This window comes from Microtus oregoni, unplaced genomic scaffold (genome assembly GCF_018167655.1).
Source record: "Microtus oregoni isolate MIOR12 unplaced genomic scaffold, Mior012 000011F_ref0000422, whole genome shotgun sequence".
Lineage (NCBI taxonomy): Eukaryota > Metazoa > Chordata > Mammalia > Rodentia > Cricetidae > Microtus > Microtus oregoni.
The window spans coordinates 15,416,358-15,439,691 of record NW_024543070.1 but is presented as its reverse complement, the minus strand read 5'-3'; the positions used below and the strand labels follow the sequence as shown (position 1 = coordinate 15,439,691).

Sequence of the window (23,334 nt, the reverse complement as noted above, 5' to 3'; positions counted from 1 at the left end):
GCACAAATCTTATCGATGAGGACAATGCCCTCATAGCCCAGTCACCCTTCAACACTGTAGCATTGGTGAGGAGGCTTCAGCATAGTGCTTTGGACGGCACATAGCAGATAAGTGACTGCAGCTGTTCATCTCTTCAGACACAGTTCCAAGTTAATCCTCTGGGAAGCTTTCTCTCGCTCCCCTGGACAGAACTCTTCCTCCTACCTGTGTTCCTGTAGCATCCTGCACACATTTCTGTCAGCATCTTCACGCTACATTCTAATGACACGTGTGTATATCACACTCTCCAGCAGTGTGAACCCCTCAATAGTGTTTTCTGTTTGATTCTTCAGGGTCTGTTAATATCCTTCTTCCATAGCAGGGACTGTTGTATTGTTTGATTGTCAAGCAGGCTGGTCTCCATCCTGTTACTGAATGGATCAAGATCAATTCTTAGTGGTCATGATAAAGAATCTGCCATATTTTTACAGGAATCAGAAATACTCTCCACTCAATCCTTAGCAGATTGTTTTGCTGTCCCTGGGGCTCACCATGTGACCTAGAGACTTTCAGGGGATACTTTCTTCAGTGTATTCCAAGCTGTTGTGTTTTTCTCCTCCAGTCTGTGAGAAAGGCTTGCGGTTCTCTGTTTTCTTACCCAGATAAAGATGTCTCCGTCCATTCAGTTCCTTGCCCAACTCTGGAGCTAGTGCCATCTCTGAAGAGATTCCCAGCTGCCTCTTCTCTTCTTTCTTGCAAAGAATGTGGGTTTCGATGTGTGACTATTTTCAAACTGCTTTGTTTCTTTTTGGATTGGTTAATAATAAAGCTCCCCAAACTTGAACAGAAGCACCCAGTGCAGACTATCTGGAGTAAGAAGCCAATTCCGCCATGTTTTCACTTCCACTTCTTCCTGTTCCAGCTGTCACTCATGGCCGTGGGGAAAACTTTGTCTCCGTTTTGTGTGAAAGGGGATTTGTTATGAACCAAAAGCATTTTCCTGTACTCCACCTGCTGGATATAATGAACAAAAGCCTCAGTAGAAGATCTAAATATTTAGCAAATGTAACCTCAGCCTCTAAACTTTCAAGCCTGGAATACATTTCACAGACTCTTGGATTTGAACCCAGGCCAGATACATGCATACGGATACTGATTATTTGTGTTCTTTGGCAGCCAGTCTAGAGATGTGTTACAGTTCAGCTGTACGCACAGTTCTTTACAGATGTTGCTAGTGGAGCTCCCTCTGCCTCAACTTTCTTCTCTCTATCTCTCCCTGGACAGTCTCGTTCATGCCATGCTCCCCACCCCTGCCTGGTTTTGACACTCGAGTCTCACTGTTAGTGTGTTCTCTCTGCCACAGGGACTTGGCCTGGCTGCTGCCTCTGTCTGGAATGTGCTTTACAGGCCTTGCTCATACTTCTTCATCTGGGTCAGTTTCTGCTCTGCCTTCGATGTCAGCCTACTTCCTCAAGACATCTCTTGAGTAAGTTAAGACCCACTGTTTTATGGCCCGAGAATGTTGGATATATTTCTCTGTGTGAGCTTTTGTACAGAGTTCATCCTGAAGCAGACTGTCTATATGGGACACATGATACACAGATGTTCATTTTATTGTTAGCTATATATTTATTTTAATGTGTACTTTTATTTCATATTTTAAAATATGAACTCATCACTTTCCCCCTCCCTTTCTGTTTTCCTGCTCCTCCCAGGTATCCTTTCTTCAACCCCTCCCATCCTTCTCAAATTGATAGCCTCTCTTTCTTTGATTGCTGCATACATATGTATATATAGCCACAAATATATATATGTATATGCACAAATATATATGTATACACACATATATGTGTATGTTCTGAATTACTTTTTGTTGGTGGTGTATATATGATTTCAAGGCTGACCACACTGCATTGGACAACCAACAAGGGGACTCTTTCCTGGGAGTGGCTTCTCTCAGCAGTCTGTAGACCCCTGCTGTTCTTTGTCTAAAAGGGTAGGACCCTGTGAAAATTTCCCCTTCCTCATTAGCATGTCTGTTGATATTGCCACTTTTGCAGTCTTGTTTATGCATCGTTTCTAAGAGCGGCTGTTTCACCGCAGACTTCCTGCTCTTCTGGCTCTTACACTCTTTCTGCCTCCTCTGCCTTGATGTTCCTGGAACCTCCAATGCAGAGCTGTGATGTAGATGTATCTCTTGGGGATGGATTCCCCATGATCTTGGCATTGTGTCCAGCTATGGTTTTCAGGTTGCTGGAAGGAGAGGCCTCTTTGATGAGGCTTGGTAGCTACAGTCACCTAGGAAAGGTGACTCACAAAGAGAGCTTAAGGGCTATGGGTCTTTTAATGGATGCTTTTAAAAATGTGCACAGTCTACTGGCAATTAATAACCCTTTGTGAACATTGTAGGCTATCGGACAATGGCCCTGCAGTAGATACAACTGAATCTATCTTAAATAATAAATTTATAATAAATAGATAAATTGCCTGAGTTAGAGGTCCCACCCTCAGATAAAGGGCTAATGTGGCAAACAAGCCTTTGAGAAGCAGTATGAAAATGGCCAAGATTTGGAGAATGATGTAATTACAATAAGCTCTAGCAAAGAACTTTCTGGTGTACCACTGTCATCTCTAGGCTTGATATATAATTAAGAGTTATTAAGAAGTATGGTATTGACTCCAGGCAGTGGTAGCACACGCCTTTAATCCCAGCATTGGGAGGCAGAGGCAGGTGGATCTCTGTGAGTTTGAGGCCAGCCTGGTCTACAGAGTGAGTTCCAGGACAACCAAGGCTACACAGAGAAACCCTGTCTAGAAAAACAAACAACAAACCAACCAACAGAATATAAAAAACTAAAAAAAAAAAATGAAGTATATTGTATGTCTATAATCCCAGCACTTGAGAGGTAGAGAAGAAGGGAGTGTCAAGTCTAGTTCGGACCACACAACAAGACCCTGTCTTGAAATAAATGTTGAAAGGCTGCACAAGTGATTAAGTGACCAACTTAACCAGTGTGCCCCTCCTGGGATGATGTCAAGCCAGTGACAGGCCAGGGAGTGGGAAGGCTGAGGTTTTTTTTGTGGCTCCCCTCTATGGACTACACATATCAGAGACAGGATGGAACCTTGTAAGCAGAGCTTGTACCTTCAGATGCCAACCGTGTCAGAGTCACAGGGCTATGGGTACTTACTCATAAGTGGCTCTTAGACATAAACCAGAAAAGAAAAAACAGCCTACAATCACAACTCCAGAGAACCTAGACAACAAAGAGGACCCTAAGAGAGGCATACATGGATCTAATCTACATGGGAAGTAGAGAAAGAGAAGATCTCTTGAGTAAATTGAGAACATGTGGATCATGGGAGAGGGTAGAAAGGAAGAAGGGAAGAAGGGAGGGAAACGGAAAAAAATATATAATTTAATAAAAACAATAAAAAATCCATTCAAAATATATGAGGAGTCATATGGTCAGAACAAAAATGAAAACAAACAAACAAACAAAACAGCACCCTTGGATTCAGTGTACCATGGATTAAGTACAGTGACTTTCCCAAAGTTACAAAGTCAGTTAAGAGAAGAACCAGATTTCATGTCTGGTAGTCAGTTTCCAAAAAAGTCTTCTTCAATCTATTTTGATCTAGGCTGATTTAAAATTTTTAGATTGGTTTATATTTTGTTGCTGTGTAACGAGTGTTTCTCCTGCATGCGTCTTAGTCCCTTTTTGTTCATTGTCTAAGACACTGACTGTGACCACAGCAACTCACAGAGGGAAGGTTTATCTGGGGCTTATGGTTCCGGGGGGACAGGAGTCTGTGACCAGTGTCTTAGTCAGGGTTTCTATGTCTGTGAAGAGACACCACGACCACAGCAACTCTTACAAAGGAAAGCATTTCATTGAGGTGGCTTGCTTACAGTTCAGACACTCAGTTCATTATTGCCATGGCAGGGAGCATGGTGGTGTGCAGGCAGACTTGGTGCAGGCTACATCTTGGTCAGAAAGTAACAGGAGGGGCTGGAGAGATGGCTCAGTGGTTAAGAGCATTGCCTGTTCTTCCAAAGGTCCTGAGTTCAATTCCCAACAACCACATGGTGGCTCACAACCATCTGTAAAGAGGTCTGGTGCCCTCTTCTGGCCTTCAGGCATACAGACAGAATATTGTATACATAATAAATAAATAATTTTTTTTTTAAAAAAGAAAGAAAGTAACAGGAAATGGACTGTCTATAACACTGAGTGAAGCCTGAGCAAAAGAGATCTCAAAGCCTGCCCAAACGGGGACCACTTCCTTTAACAAGGTCACACCCACTTTAACAAGGTCGCACCTCCTAATAGTGCCACTCCCTTTGGGATTATGGGGGCCAATTACATTGAAACGACCATAATAGTCAAACATATAAACTTATGGTGCCGTTCTCAAACCACCATAGTATATCATTGGATTTGCGGGAACTGGAGTTACAGACAGTTGTTAGCTACCATGTGGGCGCTGAGAATCAAACCTGGATCTTCTGCAAAAGTAACAAGTGCTCTTAACAGCTGAACCATCTTTGCAGCCCCAAGCTTATTTAAATTAGGTGATAACTAACCCCATGAAGAAGTTCTTCTGAGATGATTAGAGAATTAGTAGCTTTTGTTATTTTGATTATTTTTGAAACATGGTCTTACTATGTAATCTTGAGCTCATAATTTTCCTGCCTCAGCACCCACCAAGTGCTGGGACTATGGGTGTGTACCATTGTGCCCACCTGCCAGTAACATTCTTTAATTTGAAGGAATCTAAAAATATCAACACTTTGATAAAGATTTTCTCCAGCACCATGTTTTCTCGGAGGAAGGGTCATACCTTTTTTTTAATCTTCAAACTCTGTAGGTCTGGCACAGTGTAGGAGCTATGATTATCCATGATTATGCCTTGTCTGTTTGTGACCTGTCTGCTCCCAATCCCCACTCTGTTTCTGCTTTGGGACACTGGAGCAGGACTGCAAACGTTTCTCCTCCACCAGTGTTGTGAGGGTTGCCAGTAGAGGGCGCTGGAGGGACGCTGTTGGAGAAGGGCTTTTGTTGTGGCTCCTGGGGCTTCCCCTATTGCTGGGGCACTATCTATGGAGACCTGGTGGCGCACAGTCTCTGTTACTACTGTCTAGAAAGTTGCATCTGCAGAGCTTCACCAGCATTCCGATCGGAAGCTTCCTAAAGCGTCATCCAGTGGGCTACAGACGCATGCTCCCAGTACAGCCCGCATCTCTTCATTGAGGGGGCACCAGTTTCAAGTTTATTGCTTCCTCTCTTCAGCCCTGGGAATAGCAGCTGCTCCTTGCACCTGTCTTTGCAGTGATCCTTAGATCTCTAAGGATCTCTTTCCCTCCCTTAGCCATTAAGACCTCCCTGTTCGCATTATTGATGTGAATCCTGTCTCCTGCTTTAATGCTGACTCATAGACAGTAAATGATTAATAAATGGATGTGTTAGTGCACCATTAGGGGTAGATGCTTCTACTTCCTGTTCCTGCTTTTGAGGATGGCACCCCCAGAGGTCCAAGTGTCATGCACGTTGTCGAGCAATCTTAAACTCCGTCTCTCTTTGACTCAGTTAAATGTGGGGGACAGTCTGGTAGCGCCCATTTTCCTCTCGCTTGCCCTCCCTTCAGAGCCTTCCTGGAGCACCTGTGGTGTCAGAGAAAGCCTGGCCCATTCTAAAGCTGGCGCCATTGTCCAGCTCTCAATGCAGGTGTCCTGTTTTGAGAGTGACATAGAGTTTCCTGTTCATCTCCACGGGGTTTGCCAGATGCTTAGCTGGTGTCCCCAGACCCTCAGAGTCCTGACTTTCCACCTCACACAGAAGCTGGTCTGCATTTCCCTATGGCAGGAAAATGTAAAACGTGAAAACCAAAACGAAGTCCACTCCTGCGCACATTGCCTTTCTACACCCACATCCTCAAACACTTGGACCAAGTGAATGAGCTTCTTAAACTGAATGGAGTTCCCAGCAGGGAGGCCCCTACCCTTCGCTGAGGCTAGGGGAGGGTGAGGTTTTGCTTGTTTATGTCATAAAGCGGACACCGGCGTTTAGCTGCTGCTTCTGTAAATTTAGCCCGTGTGGTGCAATGGGGTAGGAGGAGGAAGTGATTTGGAAAATACCTCCTCCCCACATCACAGACATTCAAGCCCCATCAGAAGACCCCCAAATTAGGTCCTGTAATATGTGCTTGGGTGAAGCAAACCCCTGTCTGGCTTCGGGCAGTGTGTGACCTCATTTCCTGTTTTATTAACCAGGGTGTAAAGCTAACAGTTGAATATGTCATGGTCACGATGTCAGCTGCAAAGTGGAACCGATGTTTGGCGAGCTTCCAGCAGTCCTAGCATAGGACTAGCAAAGTTTGAGGGGATGTTAGTAGAGTCGGTGAGACGGCCTGATGTCACATCCCTGCGCCTCCAGCTCCGGCTGAAAGTTAGAGTGAGTTTTATGTGCAATGGCAAAAGGAAATTCTTTCTGGGGAGCAAAGGACAGGTTTGGGAGGGGGATTATGTCATTTTACTGGTTGTGAAAGAAATTACCTCTAGTGCTTTTGAGATGGAGAATACGTAGTTTCACGGTTCATTTGGGCTTCAGTCGCCCTATAGTGTCATGATGGCCCCTAACAACTTTTGTGGGCTGGGGACATAACTCAGCAGTTCAAGCGTTCATAGTGCCAGTGTGAATGGAGTTTGAATCCCCAGAACATACACAGATGAAACATGAGTATGATGGTCTGCATGCAATAATTCCAGCTTCGGAAGGTAAAGACAGGGTATCCCCAGAATAAGCTAGCTAGTAGGACTAGCTGCATCGGTGAGTTCTGAGTCGATTGAGAGACCTTGTCTGAATAACTAAGGTACATTGTTGTTGGGGGATGATTTCCAACAACAGCCTTGTGCCTTTATGTGTATGTCACACACTGTGAATGCAATACCCTCCCCTCACATCCACAACATCCATACTCATGTGCCCACCACACATATACATACGAGCATGGAAAAAGAAAAAAAACTTAATTTGTGAAAAGTAGAAAGACACCATTTTGCTGTTGTTGAATGGAGGGACCACTGTTACTATGGTAGCCAATATGACAAGAATGTCCCTGTGCCGTGGGCCTGAGTCCTCTCCCTAGCCCTTCGGCAAACAGGAATTCCATCATATAAGCATTGAAAGTGATGACATCATTTTTGTTTTGCTCTTTGTGGTCAAGGGCACCCCTAAGGGGCAATCTCAGCTCTCCTAACCCCTCAAGCATTTAAAAGGCAGAGAGTCACCTTCTAAAAGTTGGCTCATCAAAAATGCAAATTTCAAACTTCGTGTACAGGCTGTACTGGGGCAGCAGTGGTGTTTGCCTCAGTACTGAGTCATGGTGGTAAGGTTTTTTTTGTGTGTGTGTCTTAGGTAGATAAGAGGTGAGAAGATCATTTCCAGAAGCTGCTACTCAAAGGCCCTAGGTATAACCACCCCCCTCAGCGTTTCATAGAAGTAATAATGAACTAGGACTCTGTGGCCAACAAAGATCAGAGAGATAAAGACTGTGAGAGTCAGGGAGGGAGTGACCCTAATAGCCAAAGGGTGAGAATTCTCCAGGGAGAGGAAGCAGACCTGAGTCTCCAGGATTCCCAGCAGGACCTGCCCCAGAGGCCGCAGCGGATGCTCGGGGCATCTCATCATTTTGTTCATTTTGCATTGCTCATGGCTCAGAGAACTCAGCAAGCTTCGGAACAGATGGTGCCTGTATCACAGGATGTCCCCTTGTCCTATTTATTCCAGAATGAACTATGTCTTTGTAAACACTACAGTCGTGGCGCAGAATCATAACTGGGCCTCTTCATCTCTGGAAAGGAGAACGGTTGCTTTAAGCTAGCATTTTTCAAACTGTGGCTGTGACCCATTAAAGCTGTGGTCTGGAATCGAGCTAGGTTTGACCTTTTAGTTCACAGAAAGAACACAACGTACCCCATACTTTTTGTGAAATTGTGTTTCAGCCGGGTGTATATGTAAGGGTTTCTATGTTCTGGGTTATAATGGTGAGTGGTGGGGGTACTCCAAAACTCTGAAGTACCACTTAAGATAACTTACAATATTATTATTATTGTTACTATTTATTGTTATTTGGGTGTAGTAAATAGGGGCGGCGGGGCTGTGTCCCCAGCACCCCGGCTGCCTGGCTAGCTTATGCCCGAAATAACAGCACACAAACTGTATTCATTTAATCACTGCTTGGCCTTTTAGCTCTAGCCCTTACTGGCTAATTCTGATATCCCGATCAACTCATCTCTAATAAACTGTGTGCACCGGTCTTACCGGGAAGATTCTAGCCTATGTCCATCCTGGGTCGGAGCTTCATTGCATGCATCTGCCTGGGAGCTGGGAGCATGGCGTCTCTCTGAGGCATCTGCTCCCGAGAGGAGAGCTGTGGAGTCTGAGCTCACTTCCTCTTCCTCCCAGTGTTCTGTTCTGTTTACTCCTCCCACCTATCTTCTAACCAATGAGGGCCAAGCAGTTTCTTTTTATTTAACCAATGACCTTCCTCCATCATTTGGGGGCACGCATGGTGTACTTGTGGAGGTCAAAGGACAGCCCTGTGGAGTGGATTCTCTCCTTCCACCTTTTCGTGAATCAAACTGGGGTCTCCAGGCTTGCTCAGCAGCACCTTACCTGCTGAGTCACCTCCCAGGACTTCAAGCAACATTAGAAGGAGAAGGAGGGTTGATTGTCACTGTAGCGTGAGTGCGGGCTGCCCATCTGTTTAGTTTCTGCCTTTTGTGGGGCTGGAGATTGAACCCAGGGCCTCGAGCTTGCCGGGGAAGCTCTCTCTCTCCTCACCTCTCTCTCTCCTCAGCTCTACTCCAGTCCTTCCTGGTTATTTTTCTAGGTGGTCCATGTGCATGACTGAGTGAGTGAGAGAGAGAGAGAGAGAGAGAGAGAGAGAGAGAGAATTTAAAAGAGACAGCCATTGAGGGAGAACGTTAATTCTGCCATATGCTAGGCAACAGAGTGCCTGTTCTTAATTCTCACATCACATCACATCCTAAGACAAAGCCCTTTGACACTGACTGAAAATTTTGAGTAAATCCTTAATTTTACTTAAATTTTTTCCAGTTCATAATATCTTAGCTTAAGTAGAAGCCTGTCAACTTGACAATAGCTGTATGATCTCGCGCACTGTGTACAAGGAAGAAAAAGTCCTTGAGTTGTTAAGCGTGCTTGTAAGTTTCTAGATGATTCCTCTTCCAAAGATATAGTAAATCCCTCATATTGCCTTGCTTCCAAACAAGGTGGAACTGTTTCTACTTTAGCTTTTCTCATTCGCCTTCAGCATCTCCTACTTAATAGTAGGATGACTGTAGAAAAAGACGCAGCTGACTCCCTGGAATGCCTGATGTCACCTCCGAGATGCCCAGTGTCCTTCCATAGAGATACGCTTAGAAACCCGAGACGTGTTACCCATTAACACAACATTTATTAGTATCTATAAGGTGCAGAGTGTGATATGGGGGGAGGGATGGGGTAAACAACATCAGGCGTCTTCATCAGAGCCTGCTCCGCAGCCAGGGACCGTGGTGACTTTAGGCAGTGTTCTGGGCAGAGCTGGGGATTTGGGTGCCACTGCCTTCAATGCAAAGCAGGGGCCTCATCTTCCATGGCAGCTGATGGACCAGTTAGCTTTTCGTCTGGACACACTGGCGGCCACTGGGGGAAACGGCCGGCTCCATTTCTAGGATGTTACTGTCAAACGCCCATATGCTCCTCATGCTTTGTAGGGAGCGTTGAACACCTTGTTGCTGTCAGCTTGGAACTGAGTGCATGTGAGAGGCACGTGACAAGCAGATGGCTTTGAGACTGAGTTATGGAAGAGAGTTGCACAACCGAACGCTCCCACGTTCAATGTTCCAAACAGCACAGGGACCCGCTTACTGCTCCCTTTCTGCAAGAACCGACAGCTCTTTTCCTGACTGGAAGCTAGTCCACTCCCGTGAGGCAGACACAGGGCTAACACCGAAAGTCCTGAGTTTACTTTGCCAAGCTTGTCCCCTATCACTTTGTTGGGGGTTATCTACCGTTCGGGATTTCTAGGGCATACTATTGACTTTGATTCAGTAGGAATCTATGCAGCCTGGGTTTTTACTTGACTGGAGAAATTAATCCAGAGCATCTCTCTCCTCATGAATAGATGCCCAGGGAGAGGATGCCAGACTGGCATGGTCCCCAGGGGCCACCATCCAATGCCTGACACACCCCGGGCCTCAGTGTCTATTGAGCAAACACATGGATGGTGGCTTGGTTGGTTGTTAGGGCCACAGGGCACAGCAGTGCTTTGAGCCTCTGAAGTCACAGACTCCGTTCATCAGTGTGCGGTGGTTTTCAGTTTGTCTTGGCCAATGTTATCCTTGGGTTTGGTTCATATAAGAAAAACTAACGACTATTCTAAGTATCGTAGATTGCTTCTCTGTAGACTTTTCCTGGCCACATCTTCAAATCATTATACAAAGGCATAGTAACCCATGTTTTATCATTCCCTGTGTGTCTGAGATTTACTAAAACAAAACAGAATTGTATTAGCCAAGTTATAGACTAAAAAAAAAAAAAAAGTCATGAATCATTTTATTATAAAAAAGCAAAACATTGTTATAATTATTATGAATCTTTTTTAAAGGCAGGGACTCTCTCTATACCTACCCCTGGCTGTCCTGGGACTTGCTGTGTAGACCAGGCTGAACTGAGTCTTACAGAGGTCCACCTGCCTCTGCCTCCTAAATTCTGGGATTCAAGGTGTGCACCACCACATTCGACAGAACGTTATTATTTACCATGTTGTCAGATAACTCAGGTCAGCTCCTCCATCAGCACTGGGAACTCTCAGAGCTTCATCATCTCTCTCCCATCCTAAATATGACCGTGTTGTTATAAGAACTTTTTTTTTTTTTTGGGAATGATTCCTGTAGATCCTTGTCAAACAAGTGAAAACTCTCATTGGTTTTAACCCACAGCCACCATATTGTTGCTTTAGATTAAAAAAAAAATGTGTGCATATCTGGGTGTGGGTTTGTACTTGTGCATGCAATAGCCCTAGAGGTCAGAAGAGGACATCAGGCTCCTGGAGTTGGAGTTAGAACCAGGTGTGAGCACGGGATGTGCATGCTGGGAACTGAACTATTCTTTGTGGGAGCCTTACGCTCTTAACTGCTAAGCCGCCTCTCCAGCCCCTAGATACCCGTCTTTAAACACAGTAGAAGACAAAGGAGAAAAGCCTCAGGCATAAACGTAGTGTGTTAGATAATTAAGTAGCTTACCCCTCCCACACAGTTGTTATTAGTCTCTGGCTGAATGAGAATCCGTTTAATTCCTTCAAGCTATATAAATGTGATGAAAATATACAGTCTCACAGTATGTTGAAACGGCGTGTGAAAGGCCTTCCCACGGTATCTGTGTCATATGTCAGAGATGAATAGTGTTTCTGATTTGATGGCCACTTGGGCCAAGTTTACTTTAAGAGGAGGCCTGCTCGGAGACATAACGGTAACAGAAATGGTCTCTTGGGAAAGCCTATTGGTGAGGTTTAACTTTTTTGTCTTTTTTTTTTTTTTTTTTGAGGTATGCTTTCTTTATGTCTTCTAAGTGGGCATTTTATAGGCCCTGGGCCAAAGTGCCTTACAACCATGCTTAACTACCATGCACACTGCCTGAATGTTCAGGGAGACCCAGGTGGTGGAGGCAGAGGAGGGTGGGGTTTGAGGAACCTTCCTCTGAATAGCAGTTTCTGCTCTTGAAAGCGTGGTGGGGAAGCCAACAACATCTACAGGACCTGGGAGCCCTTTCCAAACACAGCGCTCCCTGACCAGCCCTGTCAAATCAGCTTTCATATCCAAACCAAATCCTCAGGTGATCTATATGCATGTACGATTCTGGGGGCATCATCCTGGGACCCCAAAGTTTCTTGGTGACCAAGCACACCATGCCATGGCTTTGCTTTCCCTTTCTCTCTCCTCGTGTTTAGAATCTCCCCGTTTTAGAGGCTAGCATCCACAGCTGAAGGCACCCTTCTCTCCTCACTGCTCCTACACCTACTCTCTTAACCCTAGATCACTGTGCTTACTGTTATCAAGAAACCATTTCCAGGGCTCATCCCCTGAGTGTAGAGGTTTCCTTGGTAACACCTACTGCTGGGATGAACCTTCTTAGGCTATGCTGAGATCCCATGCTTCTAGGCTGTCAGCGGAAATGCCACTCCCTTTTGGTTTTAAGTGCCATCTGTGCATGGGGGAGGGGGTGTGGGAGGAGGATTTCTGTCTCTATCATAGAATTCCTCCAGTTTCACTATCGGTTTCTTTGCTAATATTTGTGGGGTGCTGGTGGGGGAAGGGTAGACTTGTTAGGTGCCTGGGGTAGTCAAACCAGGGCTTTCTCAGTAAGGGGAAAGAGCATGGAACTGCTAAGGACCAACTTCTCAGATCCCTCTAGAGGCTTCACACGGCCTCATCTTTGTGTCCTGAGGTGCAGCTTGCGGCAGGTGCCCGGAGGCAACCGGAAATCCAAACCAAGACCTAGACTGACCAGCCAGTTGGCCCCATAGAAGCAGCTTGGTCCTTCTGTTCCAAACTGTGCTGGCAGGGGAAGGGCTCAGCAGAAAAGTGAGCTGGCAATTTAGAAGCACTGCTTACGAATTCAGGCTCTGTGGGCTGGGGGTTAGCGCAGCCAATGGTCAAGGGAACATTTTAGGGTCAACCAAAATAGGGAGCACCCAGGCAGATCCTCCTAGTCAGAAGATACCGGCAAGGGGAGAAACAAGATTGCTTTCTGGCCGTAGTGAGTCCGAGGACCGCGCTTGCAGCTCCCGTTCTTCTTGAGGCCCACAAACCAGTTCTTCTCCGCGTGCTTCTTGGATGTGTAGGTGTTATAATGGTTCTCTTCCAGCCTTTCTAGGAACAGGCATTCCTCATCTGGTGTCTGCTAAAGGATAAAAACCAAGGGGAGGAGGACAGAACAGTTAGTGAGTGGTTTGAAACAGGGTTCCCTTCCTCTCTTGTTCACCAACTGTGTGAGGGTCTCAGATTCCTCCCCACACCGGTGATTGTCACTAAAAGGCTGGGATTTTTGCCTCAGTGTTGTTATGAACACAAATACTTATGTGAAATGTGCTTTGCACATCCAAACACACAGAGGAGCTTCAGTGTGTTTCTGTTGCTCTCAGACAGGCCTTGAGCTCCTGGTTCTCTTCTACCTGCCTTCCATGAGCATGTGCCACCATGACAAGACACTTAGAGAAAGAAAAAAAAAATAATCCAACTTATTTCTATTGTTTCTGAAAAGAACTATACTTCTTAATTTTAATAGAAATGGGTTAAATCAAGATGTGAGAGTTAGCCAATAGGAGGCTAGAGCTAATGGCCAGGCAGTGTTTAAATGAATATAGTTTCTGTGTGATTATTTTGGGTGTAAGCTAGCAGGGTGGAGGGAACAAAGGGCCACGCTCCTCGTGCAACAGTTTGATATATTGCCAGGGAGTAAATGCAGGACCTTGTATATTCTAGTTAAATGTTCTACCACAGAGCGATGTTCCCAACTCTAGACAACTGTTCACATTTCACAAAACTCCCCTATCTCTTCGTGCACATGTAGAATGTATAAGGCTCTACAGATATAGATTCATAACCTGTTAAGGTCATAGACTTTTTTTTTTTTGATTTTTTTTTGAGACAGGATTTCTCTGTTTTACAGTCCTGTCTGTTCTGGAATTTGCTTTGTAGACCAGGCTGGCCTCAAACTCACAGAAATCTCTCTGCCTCTTGAGTGCTGGGATTAAAGACATGCACCACCACCTTATCTGCTGTTTTAATATTGAGCAATAAACTGATGAAAGTATATTCAATATCTCTACCAAGGAAAAGCGAAGTTAAAATATTATTAGTCATTATTAGTTAGGATATCTTTCTGAGTATGACTTGGAGATAGGTATCAAAATCTGAAACATCCTCTCTCCATGTTTCCCTTTCTCTTCTTTGTTCCACTTCTGGGACTTGAACTTAAAGTTCTCCCTCATGCTAGGCAAGCCCCTCCTGCCCTAAAGCATGCGTTATTACCTTTGGTGCAGCAATTTCCCTTCTAGGACTTTGCCATTAGGAAGCAGTTGAATGAATATAAAGTCCCAATTTGAGGGTGGATTTTGAAGTATTGGCTATTGTGGCAGTACAATGGAAGATGCCTATGACAAGGTGATAAAGTTCCTCCCTCACAGTAGAATCCAGTGCGGCTTTGGCTTATTGAAATAGCCCAAGCATGTCAATAATATGGTTATTTGGGAAAAGTCTATCAGCTGATATTTTACCTGCAATTATTCTATTAAGAGGGAAAGAAGTCAATGTTTCAAACTTCTATAGGAGCAGATTCTGGAATGCTCGTACTTAATTTGAATTTAAGGCAGCCATGTGGAAATTCTTACGCTATACACTGTCCTTTTGATGACCTGCCGTATCGGACTGTGCCTTTACCAAGTGTCATGATCCTTATGGACTCTCTTCAAGCACAGCTGAGTTCTGATTCCCTTGCCATGGTTTTGGTGTTCTATCAGATCATTAATTGTTCTTTATATGTGGACGTGTTTGTTTTATTAGGGTACGAGACCTACCAAATGGAGAGGTGAATCTTGCTAGCCTCTCTGGTCTTGTATTTCCCTTTAGACCCGGCTTTGCGGATGCTGGCTGCTCATTACCTCTCGAGTGGGTAAGTGGAATTCTTTTCTCTTCCTGCTTGGGTGGGAGCCAGATTTCTGCTAAGCAGAGTTTACCGCTGAGCGACATCCCAGCCCCAGCGCTTTTATTAGCAAGGAACTATGCAACAGGAAGTGTCCGGCTTCTTATTCATTTATAGTCTGGGGAAGTGACACCTGGGTGAGACATTGTGGACCCTTCTGGAACAAAACAGGCTATAAATATAGTATTTAATTGAATGACTCTGCCTCTGGAGGAACTTGGTCCAGACACTAGTACTAGGGCACATTGTTGAGACAGAAGGAAGGAGGTGGTTTTAGACTGTGTGGGTCGTCATGACCCTGGAGTATGATTACCCCATCATGGCCCTCAGTGGGTGTCGGGTGATGAAGGTTGGGTTGGTCCTAGACCCTACCTGTTGTTCTTTGTCACACTGGTGCAGCCGATGTGCAGAGTGGCTGAGTCATGACTGAGGAGGCCAGCCCTCTCAGAGCTACTGCACCACGCAGCCAGGCTTTGTGTGTACTTACTATACATTTGGCACAGTGCTGGGTACATGGTCCTCAGGCCCTGATTCATGCCTATTGTTGTGGCTGTTTCTATTTTTATATTTAGCATGCTTCCCCTGCCCCAGTTACTTGAGTGACATACACACATTGTAGAAAATCTGGAAAATACAGGAAGCCGTTAGTGTTTTATAAACCCACCCACTTACCACCACTGTAGATAACTATATTAATACTTCGTTATACAGTGTTTCAAACTTAATTTTTCGAAACAAAAATATCTGTTCTACACAGACCACAAATAGGAATCGGAATGGATGAATACCTAAAATTTGCTCTGAGTATGAGAGAGTTTTCAGCTCTGTTAGACTGTTTCTTTGTCAATGTGGTATATGCAAAGATTCGTAGGTAGGACATGCTAAGGTCTTATTTGGGTGAATTCAGTGATGGCTATGGTTGATGTGGGACAGGGATTTCTTTTTCTAGAGCCTTGAGAACACTGGCTTCAGGCAGTTCTCCCTCAACATTTATATTTAAGTGTAAAATATTAGAATAAGTGTCAAAATTAATTTCAGATAGAAAAAGTCTAAAACCTCAGCACAATCTCTAAGACATAGTGAGTGTGTGGGGCTCACAAGCTGATCGTTTGTCTTAGGGGTGTCATCAGTATAGGGCCTCCCAGGTGCCAGAAGCTCGTGAGCAAGTTCCCCATGCTGTCCCCTTGGACCATCTTGAGCCTGTGTAGGTACTGTCCGTTGGGATAGACAGGGCTCACAGTGGACAAACAGCTAGTTAGGATAGGAAATGTATGAGCTTCATCTGAGGGTCTAAGATAGAATGGTTGACTGATTTGGATTTGATGGGTGATTAGAAGAATTGCCTTAAAGTCCTTTTCTTGGGCAGCAGTCACACCCAGCTCCAATCACCTGCACTGTCTTTTCCCATGACAGCGTTCCATCTTCTGCCCTCTAGTGGGCAGTGGGGTAGCTGCGCTGTGTCCACACCTAGCAGGCTTCTACGCCTGTACTGCTTTGGCAGGCAGTTTGATACCACTGAAAGTCAGCCCACACTAAACCTGCTTTCCAGACTGCCTTTTTTGTAGGCCCCATCTTCCAGAAAGGGAGGGATTTGGGCCACAAATTACAGGCAAGATTCTGATAAGTGCTCGGATACAGAGAAAGAATCACTGAATCCAAAGCATTGCAAGTTGACTTAACATTGTAGGTGACCTTGAAAAAAATCTTCAAATTTTTATACAATTTAATGTTTTAAGTGCTAAACTACTGCAATTTTTATTTTTTAAAAAAGCATTAAGAGACGAGAGAAGTAACAATAACCAGTAAACCTGACTTCAGTTTCCAGTACCTACACTAAAAAAACGTCAGGCTTGGTGCATGCATGTCCCAGCAGTGGGTATTGGAAGACAGGCAGACCCTGGCCTTTCTTTTCTTTTCTTTTCTTTTCTTTTCTTCTCTTCTCTTCTCTTTGCCCCTCCCCCCTCTCCTCCCCCCTCTCTCTTTCTTTCTTTCACCCTGGCATTTTCTAGCAAGCCAGCTTAGTCTACATGGCAAGTTCCAGGCTAGTGAGGGACCCTGTTGAGGACTGACCCCCAAGGTTGTTCTCTGGCCCTCAGTGCTTATGTGCACACATGTTACCCCCCCCCCCCCCCCGCCCCCAAACAGGCAGGACATTAAGAGACACATAGCTCTCACTCAACTCAGGGACACTTTTGGACCGAATGAATAGAGTAGGATTAGGCATTCTGGAAGGAGTGCCCAACAAGTTAGCAAATTACCAACCATCATTTCTTCTCTGTGCGATAATTGGAGTATTTTGAGAGAATACCACAAGAAACTCTTTTATGTTCAATGCCTAAAATAAAGCAAGGTGGAGGGTGGGAATCGTACTGGAAAAAATAACAAACAAAGACTAATTGAGGGTCTTTCATTTGTATCTCCCACGTAACAAGACTTCTGGAAACCTCAAGCCTTGGCTGAGTCTGGAGGCGTCAGCCTCATACTTACTGAGCCGTATAAAAGCCCGTCCGTGTCCATGGCCAAGTACTGGCCAGTCTCCGTACCCTTTATATACACTTCGCCCGCGCTTTCCGCACTCAGCTGCAGCTGAACTGGAATGAAAATAACACGAGCAAAAGTCAACAAACACTTTTGCCAGTCATCCCGCAGCCAGAACAGTCGGCCATGGAAAATTCTGCTCATTCGTTCTGTAGCAGAGGACGAGCCCTTCGGTGAATCCAAACAGTAGTTCCCTTTCCTTTCTGTTCACGAGAAGTGGCATTCCTGAGACTAGGAGGGACAATGGCTGGCTTGCCAGTCCATATGCTGTGCACGCCTGCCCAGCTCCTCTGTCCTCCCCCTCTGTCACCTGAGGGGAAACAATTACAGAGAGAGGTGATGCTGGCTTCCCTGGTTCCGCTCGCCTAGTACTAGTTCTTGGAGTACTGTAGAGCAGGCAGTGGCAACAGTTTTAGCTGTCACCCTACTGGATAGGGACGCACTTTCAAGGCAGAGAGTGACATGTTGGCGGATCATTAATATTTTAAACCCAGAAACCGTTCTTTTCCTAGAGAGGAGAGAGTTCAAGGGAGTCAGGACTCACCCACAGTGAAATTTAGTAAACCCCTCCACTCCCAAGGCATCCCAGATGGGTCCCTGGCAGAGAGGAAGGAGTTACCCATTTGCCCATAAATGCAGGGACGGGACAAAAGCAATGTTTTCAACTGGGGGTCATTTTCTTCCACAAGGGATGCCTGGAAAAGCCTGGGGGATTGTCTGTGTCATTGCAGCTGGAGGGGATGGACACTGGCATTAGTGGGCAGTGGCCAAGCATGTGCAAAACATCCTCTGATGCAGAGAGCACGCTAAAGGGCCTGGGACCCATGCTAAGACACCTTACGACTAAAGGCAAGGATCCCAAGTCGCTTAAGACACCTATCACCATGTGTTCTGGTTGGTCCTCCTAAGGGGCTTTGGGTAGTGATGGACGTATCTCAGAGGCTAATACCCAATGGATAATTGTTATTTTGCTTGTTGACCTCTGAAGGGAAGTCATTAATGGTTATCCTTGGGAGACAGAATTAATGTTGGACTCCTGTGGATAATTTCTTTAGCCTCTAGACAGTCACAATTGTCATTCTGACTTGAAGTGAGAGGGCCAAAAGTAAGCATGTCTAGAAAGTAGATTAGCGGTGGCCATGGCCTAGGCAGGAGTCAGAATTATGACAGGAAAATATAATTAAGAGGTATGTGGAGTTTTATTGCGCTTCTACTCATAATGAAAGCAGGACCAGGACGGCAGCCCAATAAACAGGGCTGGGTTGGAGGGCAATGGACTTGACAGATTTCTCTATGGGTCCACTTAGACCCCGTCCCCTCCTTCAGTATAGAGATGGATACGCAGCTTCAGTGACTGAGCTCCTGGCCCTCCCTTCTGTACATAAGCTTCATCCTGGGAGATGGAAGCACACAGAAGGCCAATCCTAGAGATGGCACATGTGTGCTTTTCTCGAGAGAGCTGTGCGTGACTGCCAAACACATAGACTCCCCCTGCGACAGCGTTAGTGTTCTCTTCACACAGTTCTCCATCCCTGTTTTTTCTTAACAGCTGTCAGAGATGAAAGAGGTTGCTTTTGCAGGGTGTGTGTGAAAATTTAAGTGTATGAGTGTTTACACTAAACTTGTGTGTGTGCACCATTTGTGTGCAGTTCTCACGGAGGCCGGAAGATAGATTTAGAGCCTCTGAGACTGAATTTACAGACAGTTGTGAGCTGCTCTGTGGGTGCTGGGAATTGAACCCAGGTCCAGTGGGAGAGCAGCCAGTGGTGTTAATTGCTGAACTGTCTCTCTACCCTCTTGCGTGTTCTTTTTTGCTAGTCGACTTGTGCTCCATTTTGTAGCTATCTGTTCTCTGACCGTTGACCACATCCTGACAGGTGTGCTGCTGTTCCCCTCTTCCCCTCTGCTTTCCTCATCCTACAATTCACGCAGGAGTGACACAGAGTTCCATCACCTCTGGAAGATGTACCTCTCCATCCTCGGAAGTCTGCTGTAGAGACTCAAGACTTCCGCCTACTTCCTGTGGTGAGCAGAGACAGTTGAAATTACAGGAAGGGAGCTGGGAGCTACCAACTTCCATTCCTACTGGGCTCCCTAACTCTGGTCATCTCTGAAAGTCTGGTCATGAGACAGTAGGGCTAAGAACATCTAGGAGCTGCTCTCTCCAGCCTCTCAGAGCAATCACTTGCTCACTATGCTATACCTGTGTAACTTTCAGTTCGTGTGTGTGTGTGTTCGCACGCTCACACGTGTGCGAAAGTCATTAGGCTAATATTAGCAGAAATGGTTCTGCCAAGCCACCCTCAACAAGCTGTGGTCTTTGAGTTGTGTTCCCAACACATTCTCTGGAATTAATGGGGCCAAGATAAGAGATATGAGACTTGAGGCTGGACTCTGCATCCAGCTAGTGGGGTGACCCTGGCCAGGCTACTTAATCTGTCTTGGGCAGAATGGTGGGTGTTAGGTTCCATGTCTATCCAGGTCTTTCCAGATCTAACTGTCTGTGAAGCGGGTGGCTACGTATGATCGTGATGCTCTGGACACAGAATGGCATGGCATGTCCAGGTAAAAGAGCACAGCCGTGGTGCATGCTGTGACATAGGGAAGTCAGTGATTGCAGTTGCACGAAAAACCCAGAATAAGCAAATACGTAAATACAGTGAGGAAATTAGTGGGGCCCAAGGCCTGAACAGGAGCTGGGGTAGATATGCAAGGATCATGGTTAGGAGCCTGGGAGATTCTTTCTTGAAAATCAAAAATCATAGAGATGTTCGTACAACCCCATGAAGAAAAGTTGTAAGGGCCATGAGATGGCTCAGTGGTTAAAAGCCTCTGCCTTGCAGACTACCGACCTGAGTTTAAGCCCAGGATCCCAGGCTAAATTAGTTTTTTTTTTTTTTTTGAGATAGGGCTCCATGTAGCCCAGGCTGGCCTCGAACTTGCTATATAGCCAAGGATGACCTCAAACTCTCAATCTTCTTGCCTCTGTTGCCCAACTACTAGAATTACAGGCTTGCTCCACCAAACTCCCCAGGGAAGGTTTGTTTGTTTGTTTGTTTTTAAAGCATTTAACACCTTAGCTCTGTCTCTTGCTGCAGGGCTGGGTGAGGGCAAGTTCTTCCTTTTGTGGAATCCCATCCAGGCCTTGGAAAGATCTCACAGAGGTAAACAAGAGCTGGGGCCTGCCTAGAACGTGACCTCAGACCTCCGCCAGGGCTGGTTGGTGTGCCGGTAGAGTCGGCTCAGGAGTTTCCTCTCTAAATATTATTTCTCCAGGATGTCCAAGTTTCGTAGCTCATTTTCGCTGGGTTTCTTTCTGGCTGCGTTTCCTACACATATATTTCTGTGAGCATGGCTGGCAGGAAGGCACAACGCCCAACCCTCTTGGCGGGGGTGTGGGGGTGTGGGGGGGTGGTGGTGGAACGGGACCCCATTCTAGTTTTGCAGACCTACACCCTCTTAGCTGCTGGCTGTGGGGAACACTCAAGGGAAGAGGAAGTGTGACCTCAGAATCTTTGCACCCAGCTTCCAGCCTGTTGCAGCAGAGCAGGGAAAAAGGGTTGAAAGACATTCAGTGTCCCCACCCCCCACCCACCCAGGTGTGCTGAAATCTGTGCTCATTGACAGAGGGGGTTCATGCATCCAGGACTTACACAGCACTAGGGTGACAGACACACAAACCTATGACTCAACAGCTCTCTAACAAAGGCCCCTTGTTTGAAGGCAAAAGTAGATACAGGCGGATCTCTGGGAGTTCGAGGCCAGCCTGGTCTACAAGAGCTAGTTCCAGGACAGGCACCAAAGCTACAGGGAAACCCTGTCTCGAAAAACCAAAAAAAAAAAAAAAAAAAAAAGTAGATACAAGAGTAAAAGTACAATTAAATATCACACCTGCTCCGCTCCTGTCCCTGTTGCTCTGTTCCTCTCTGTGTCATCTCCTCACCTCTGTTCTTGTAGAGAAAAGCAGGAGATGGTATCCAGCCGCAAAGGGACTGCAGGGCAGTAAGTAAATCCTTACTGGAAACTTTGTAAGAAGCGTGAGCTCGTGTGTATAGCGCATGAACAAATGTGTGTAAAGTGTAAAACTTCCTGGATACCGGTCAGGGGTGTCCAGCAGCTGCCCTGGGGAGCCTTAGAAGGTGGTGTAGAGGACCGGGAACCCACAGAGAGACGGTCTGATTCATTCTCATGCTCTGTTTCTATAAAATCAGTTCCGCAACCATCTCTGGGTCCTGGGTTGATGGTGTTTGCTGGTCTTCGGTCTATAGTGTGTGCTTTTGTGTTTTACTACACACTTGTGAGCTATCACTTTCATCGGAGTCATCATCTCCCACAATTCCTCCTGCCTCCCAGGGCTGGAAATGTTTTAAAGTTCTCTTCCTTGTTAATGGGCAGACCCTCAGAGCTCCCCAAACCCTCATCCCTTCCCTTTTTTCCTCCCTCCCTCCCTCCCTCCCTCCTTCCTTCCTTCCTTCTTTTCTCCCTTCTTCCTTCCTTATTGTGTGTATAGGAAGTGTCTGTGGAAGGTTGTATGCGAGCTATGATGTATGTGTGGAGCTTTTGGACAGAGTTCTCTCCTTCCAAAACCTTTACATGGCCTCTCTGAAAAACAAACAGTCTCAGGTTTTAGACTTGCAAGTGGGTGCTTTACCCGCCAAGCCGTCTTGCTGGCTCCAAGACTCGATTCTTGCTCCTGGTGACCTCTGAGGTGGGTCAGTGACTCAGCTCAGGCTTGAACACAAGGATCCATAAGAGGGGAGCATCCTTCAGACCCAGAACTACTAGAGGTAGGGGTGCAGGATGGGATGGAAGGTCCCAAAAGCCCCGACTTCTCCATGTCCAGCACCCTCTACCAGGTGAGCACCCTGAGCGGAGAATGATGCCCTCACTGGGAGGGAGACCCTGATGGCTATGAACAGGAAGAGCAGCAGCCCTGGGCATTCCAAGTTGTTTGTTAATGAAAAACAAAGTCAGTAGCTAGTTGAAGACTCCCTTTAGCCCAGGTCTGAAATGGAGACAGCAAATTTTGATTTAGCAGAACAGGAAACAATTTTCTAAAGATATTCTAGTGGGTCGATAGGAAATTCAGAGCCTTATAAAAATTGCCTTGAAGCGTCTTGGGAAAGTCTTGTGTGGTAAGATTTTTTTTTTCCTAAATGACAATCTATCACTCTGTAGTCCAGGCTGATCTGGTATTTGCAGTGATTCTCCTGCCTCAGGCTCCCAAGTACTGGACCAGAAAGCATGAGACGCCATCTCTACCTAGTTGGTGGATCTGTTACCATAAATGTCCTGCTAGAATCCAGGGTTGTATTTTCATATGTTTTGTTTTGTTTCTGGTTTTGGTTTTGGTGCCGGGCATTGAACCCAGGACCTCGTTTGTGTTGAGCCTAGATGCTGGAGGGTGCTGGTTTGAGGATACAAATCACAAATATCAGCCTGAAATGTACAAAATCACCTTAGTAGCTCACGTTCCCATGTTCCGTGCTCACTGTTCATCACCCTGTGGTCTCTGTATGCTCATGCCCCTTCCTGATGAGGAACCCAGCACTTTTCAGGGGCTCCACCAGCCTATACCTGGGTACTTGTGCCTTGTGCCTAAGGAGTTAGCTGGCATCCGCTTTCTTTTCTGTGACCAGAAGCTTCTATGAGGTCATAACAGTAGCTTGTTCACAGAGAGGCGTTTCGATTCCTTACTTTCTAGAGCAGAAAGGAAGGAAAAGAATACAAAATGGCTAGTGCCAAGAGCAGTGATCTCTGGGGCCCACACCCCATGTCCACCCCTGTCCTGCACTAGGGATTTTTTTATAGCAAAGATGACAGCTGGTATCTTGGACTGGGAAGCCAAAGGGGAGGGCCTTGCTTGTGTGTGGCATGGCCTGCCCTTTATGCCTGCTGCCCAGAGAGAGGCCACAGAGATTACGTGCCCAGTTTATTCTGGGTTGGAGACTTCCCGTCCTTGGTTGTGTTTACTCAAAGTGAGGTCAGCCTCATTCAGAACTCAGCCAGGTTGTTTATGTCGGTGGGTTTATAATTAAAGTGTAAC

General features: G+C 45.9%; 1 protein-coding gene and 1 long non-coding RNA gene across 8 annotated transcripts in view; one reads left to right on the top strand and one right to left on the bottom strand.

The window, feature by feature from the left end:
- The first annotated feature begins 1,435 nt into the window (after positions 1–1,435).
- The window catches only part of LOC121453631, a 107,085-nt gene continuing 85,186 nt past the window's right edge, over positions 1,436–23,334 (top strand). The window contains exon 1 of the long non-coding RNA XR_005975035.1: positions 1,436–1,465. This is a non-coding gene — a long non-coding RNA (uncharacterized LOC121453631). The remainder of the gene's footprint in view (positions 1,466–23,334) is intronic.
- The window catches only part of Fgf1 (fibroblast growth factor 1), a 99,066-nt gene continuing 87,290 nt past the window's right edge, over positions 11,559–23,334 (bottom strand). For all 7 annotated transcript variants that reach the window (XM_041660524.1, XM_041660526.1, XM_041660525.1 and 4 more), the window contains 2 exons: positions 17,238–17,341; positions 11,559–12,950 (listed from right to left, as the gene is read on the bottom strand). In XM_041660524.1, coding sequence (XP_041516458.1) covers positions 12,756–12,950; positions 17,238–17,341 — 299 coding nt within the window. In that variant the 3' untranslated portion in view covers positions 11,559–12,755. The remainder of the gene's footprint in view (positions 12,951–17,237; positions 17,342–23,334) is intronic.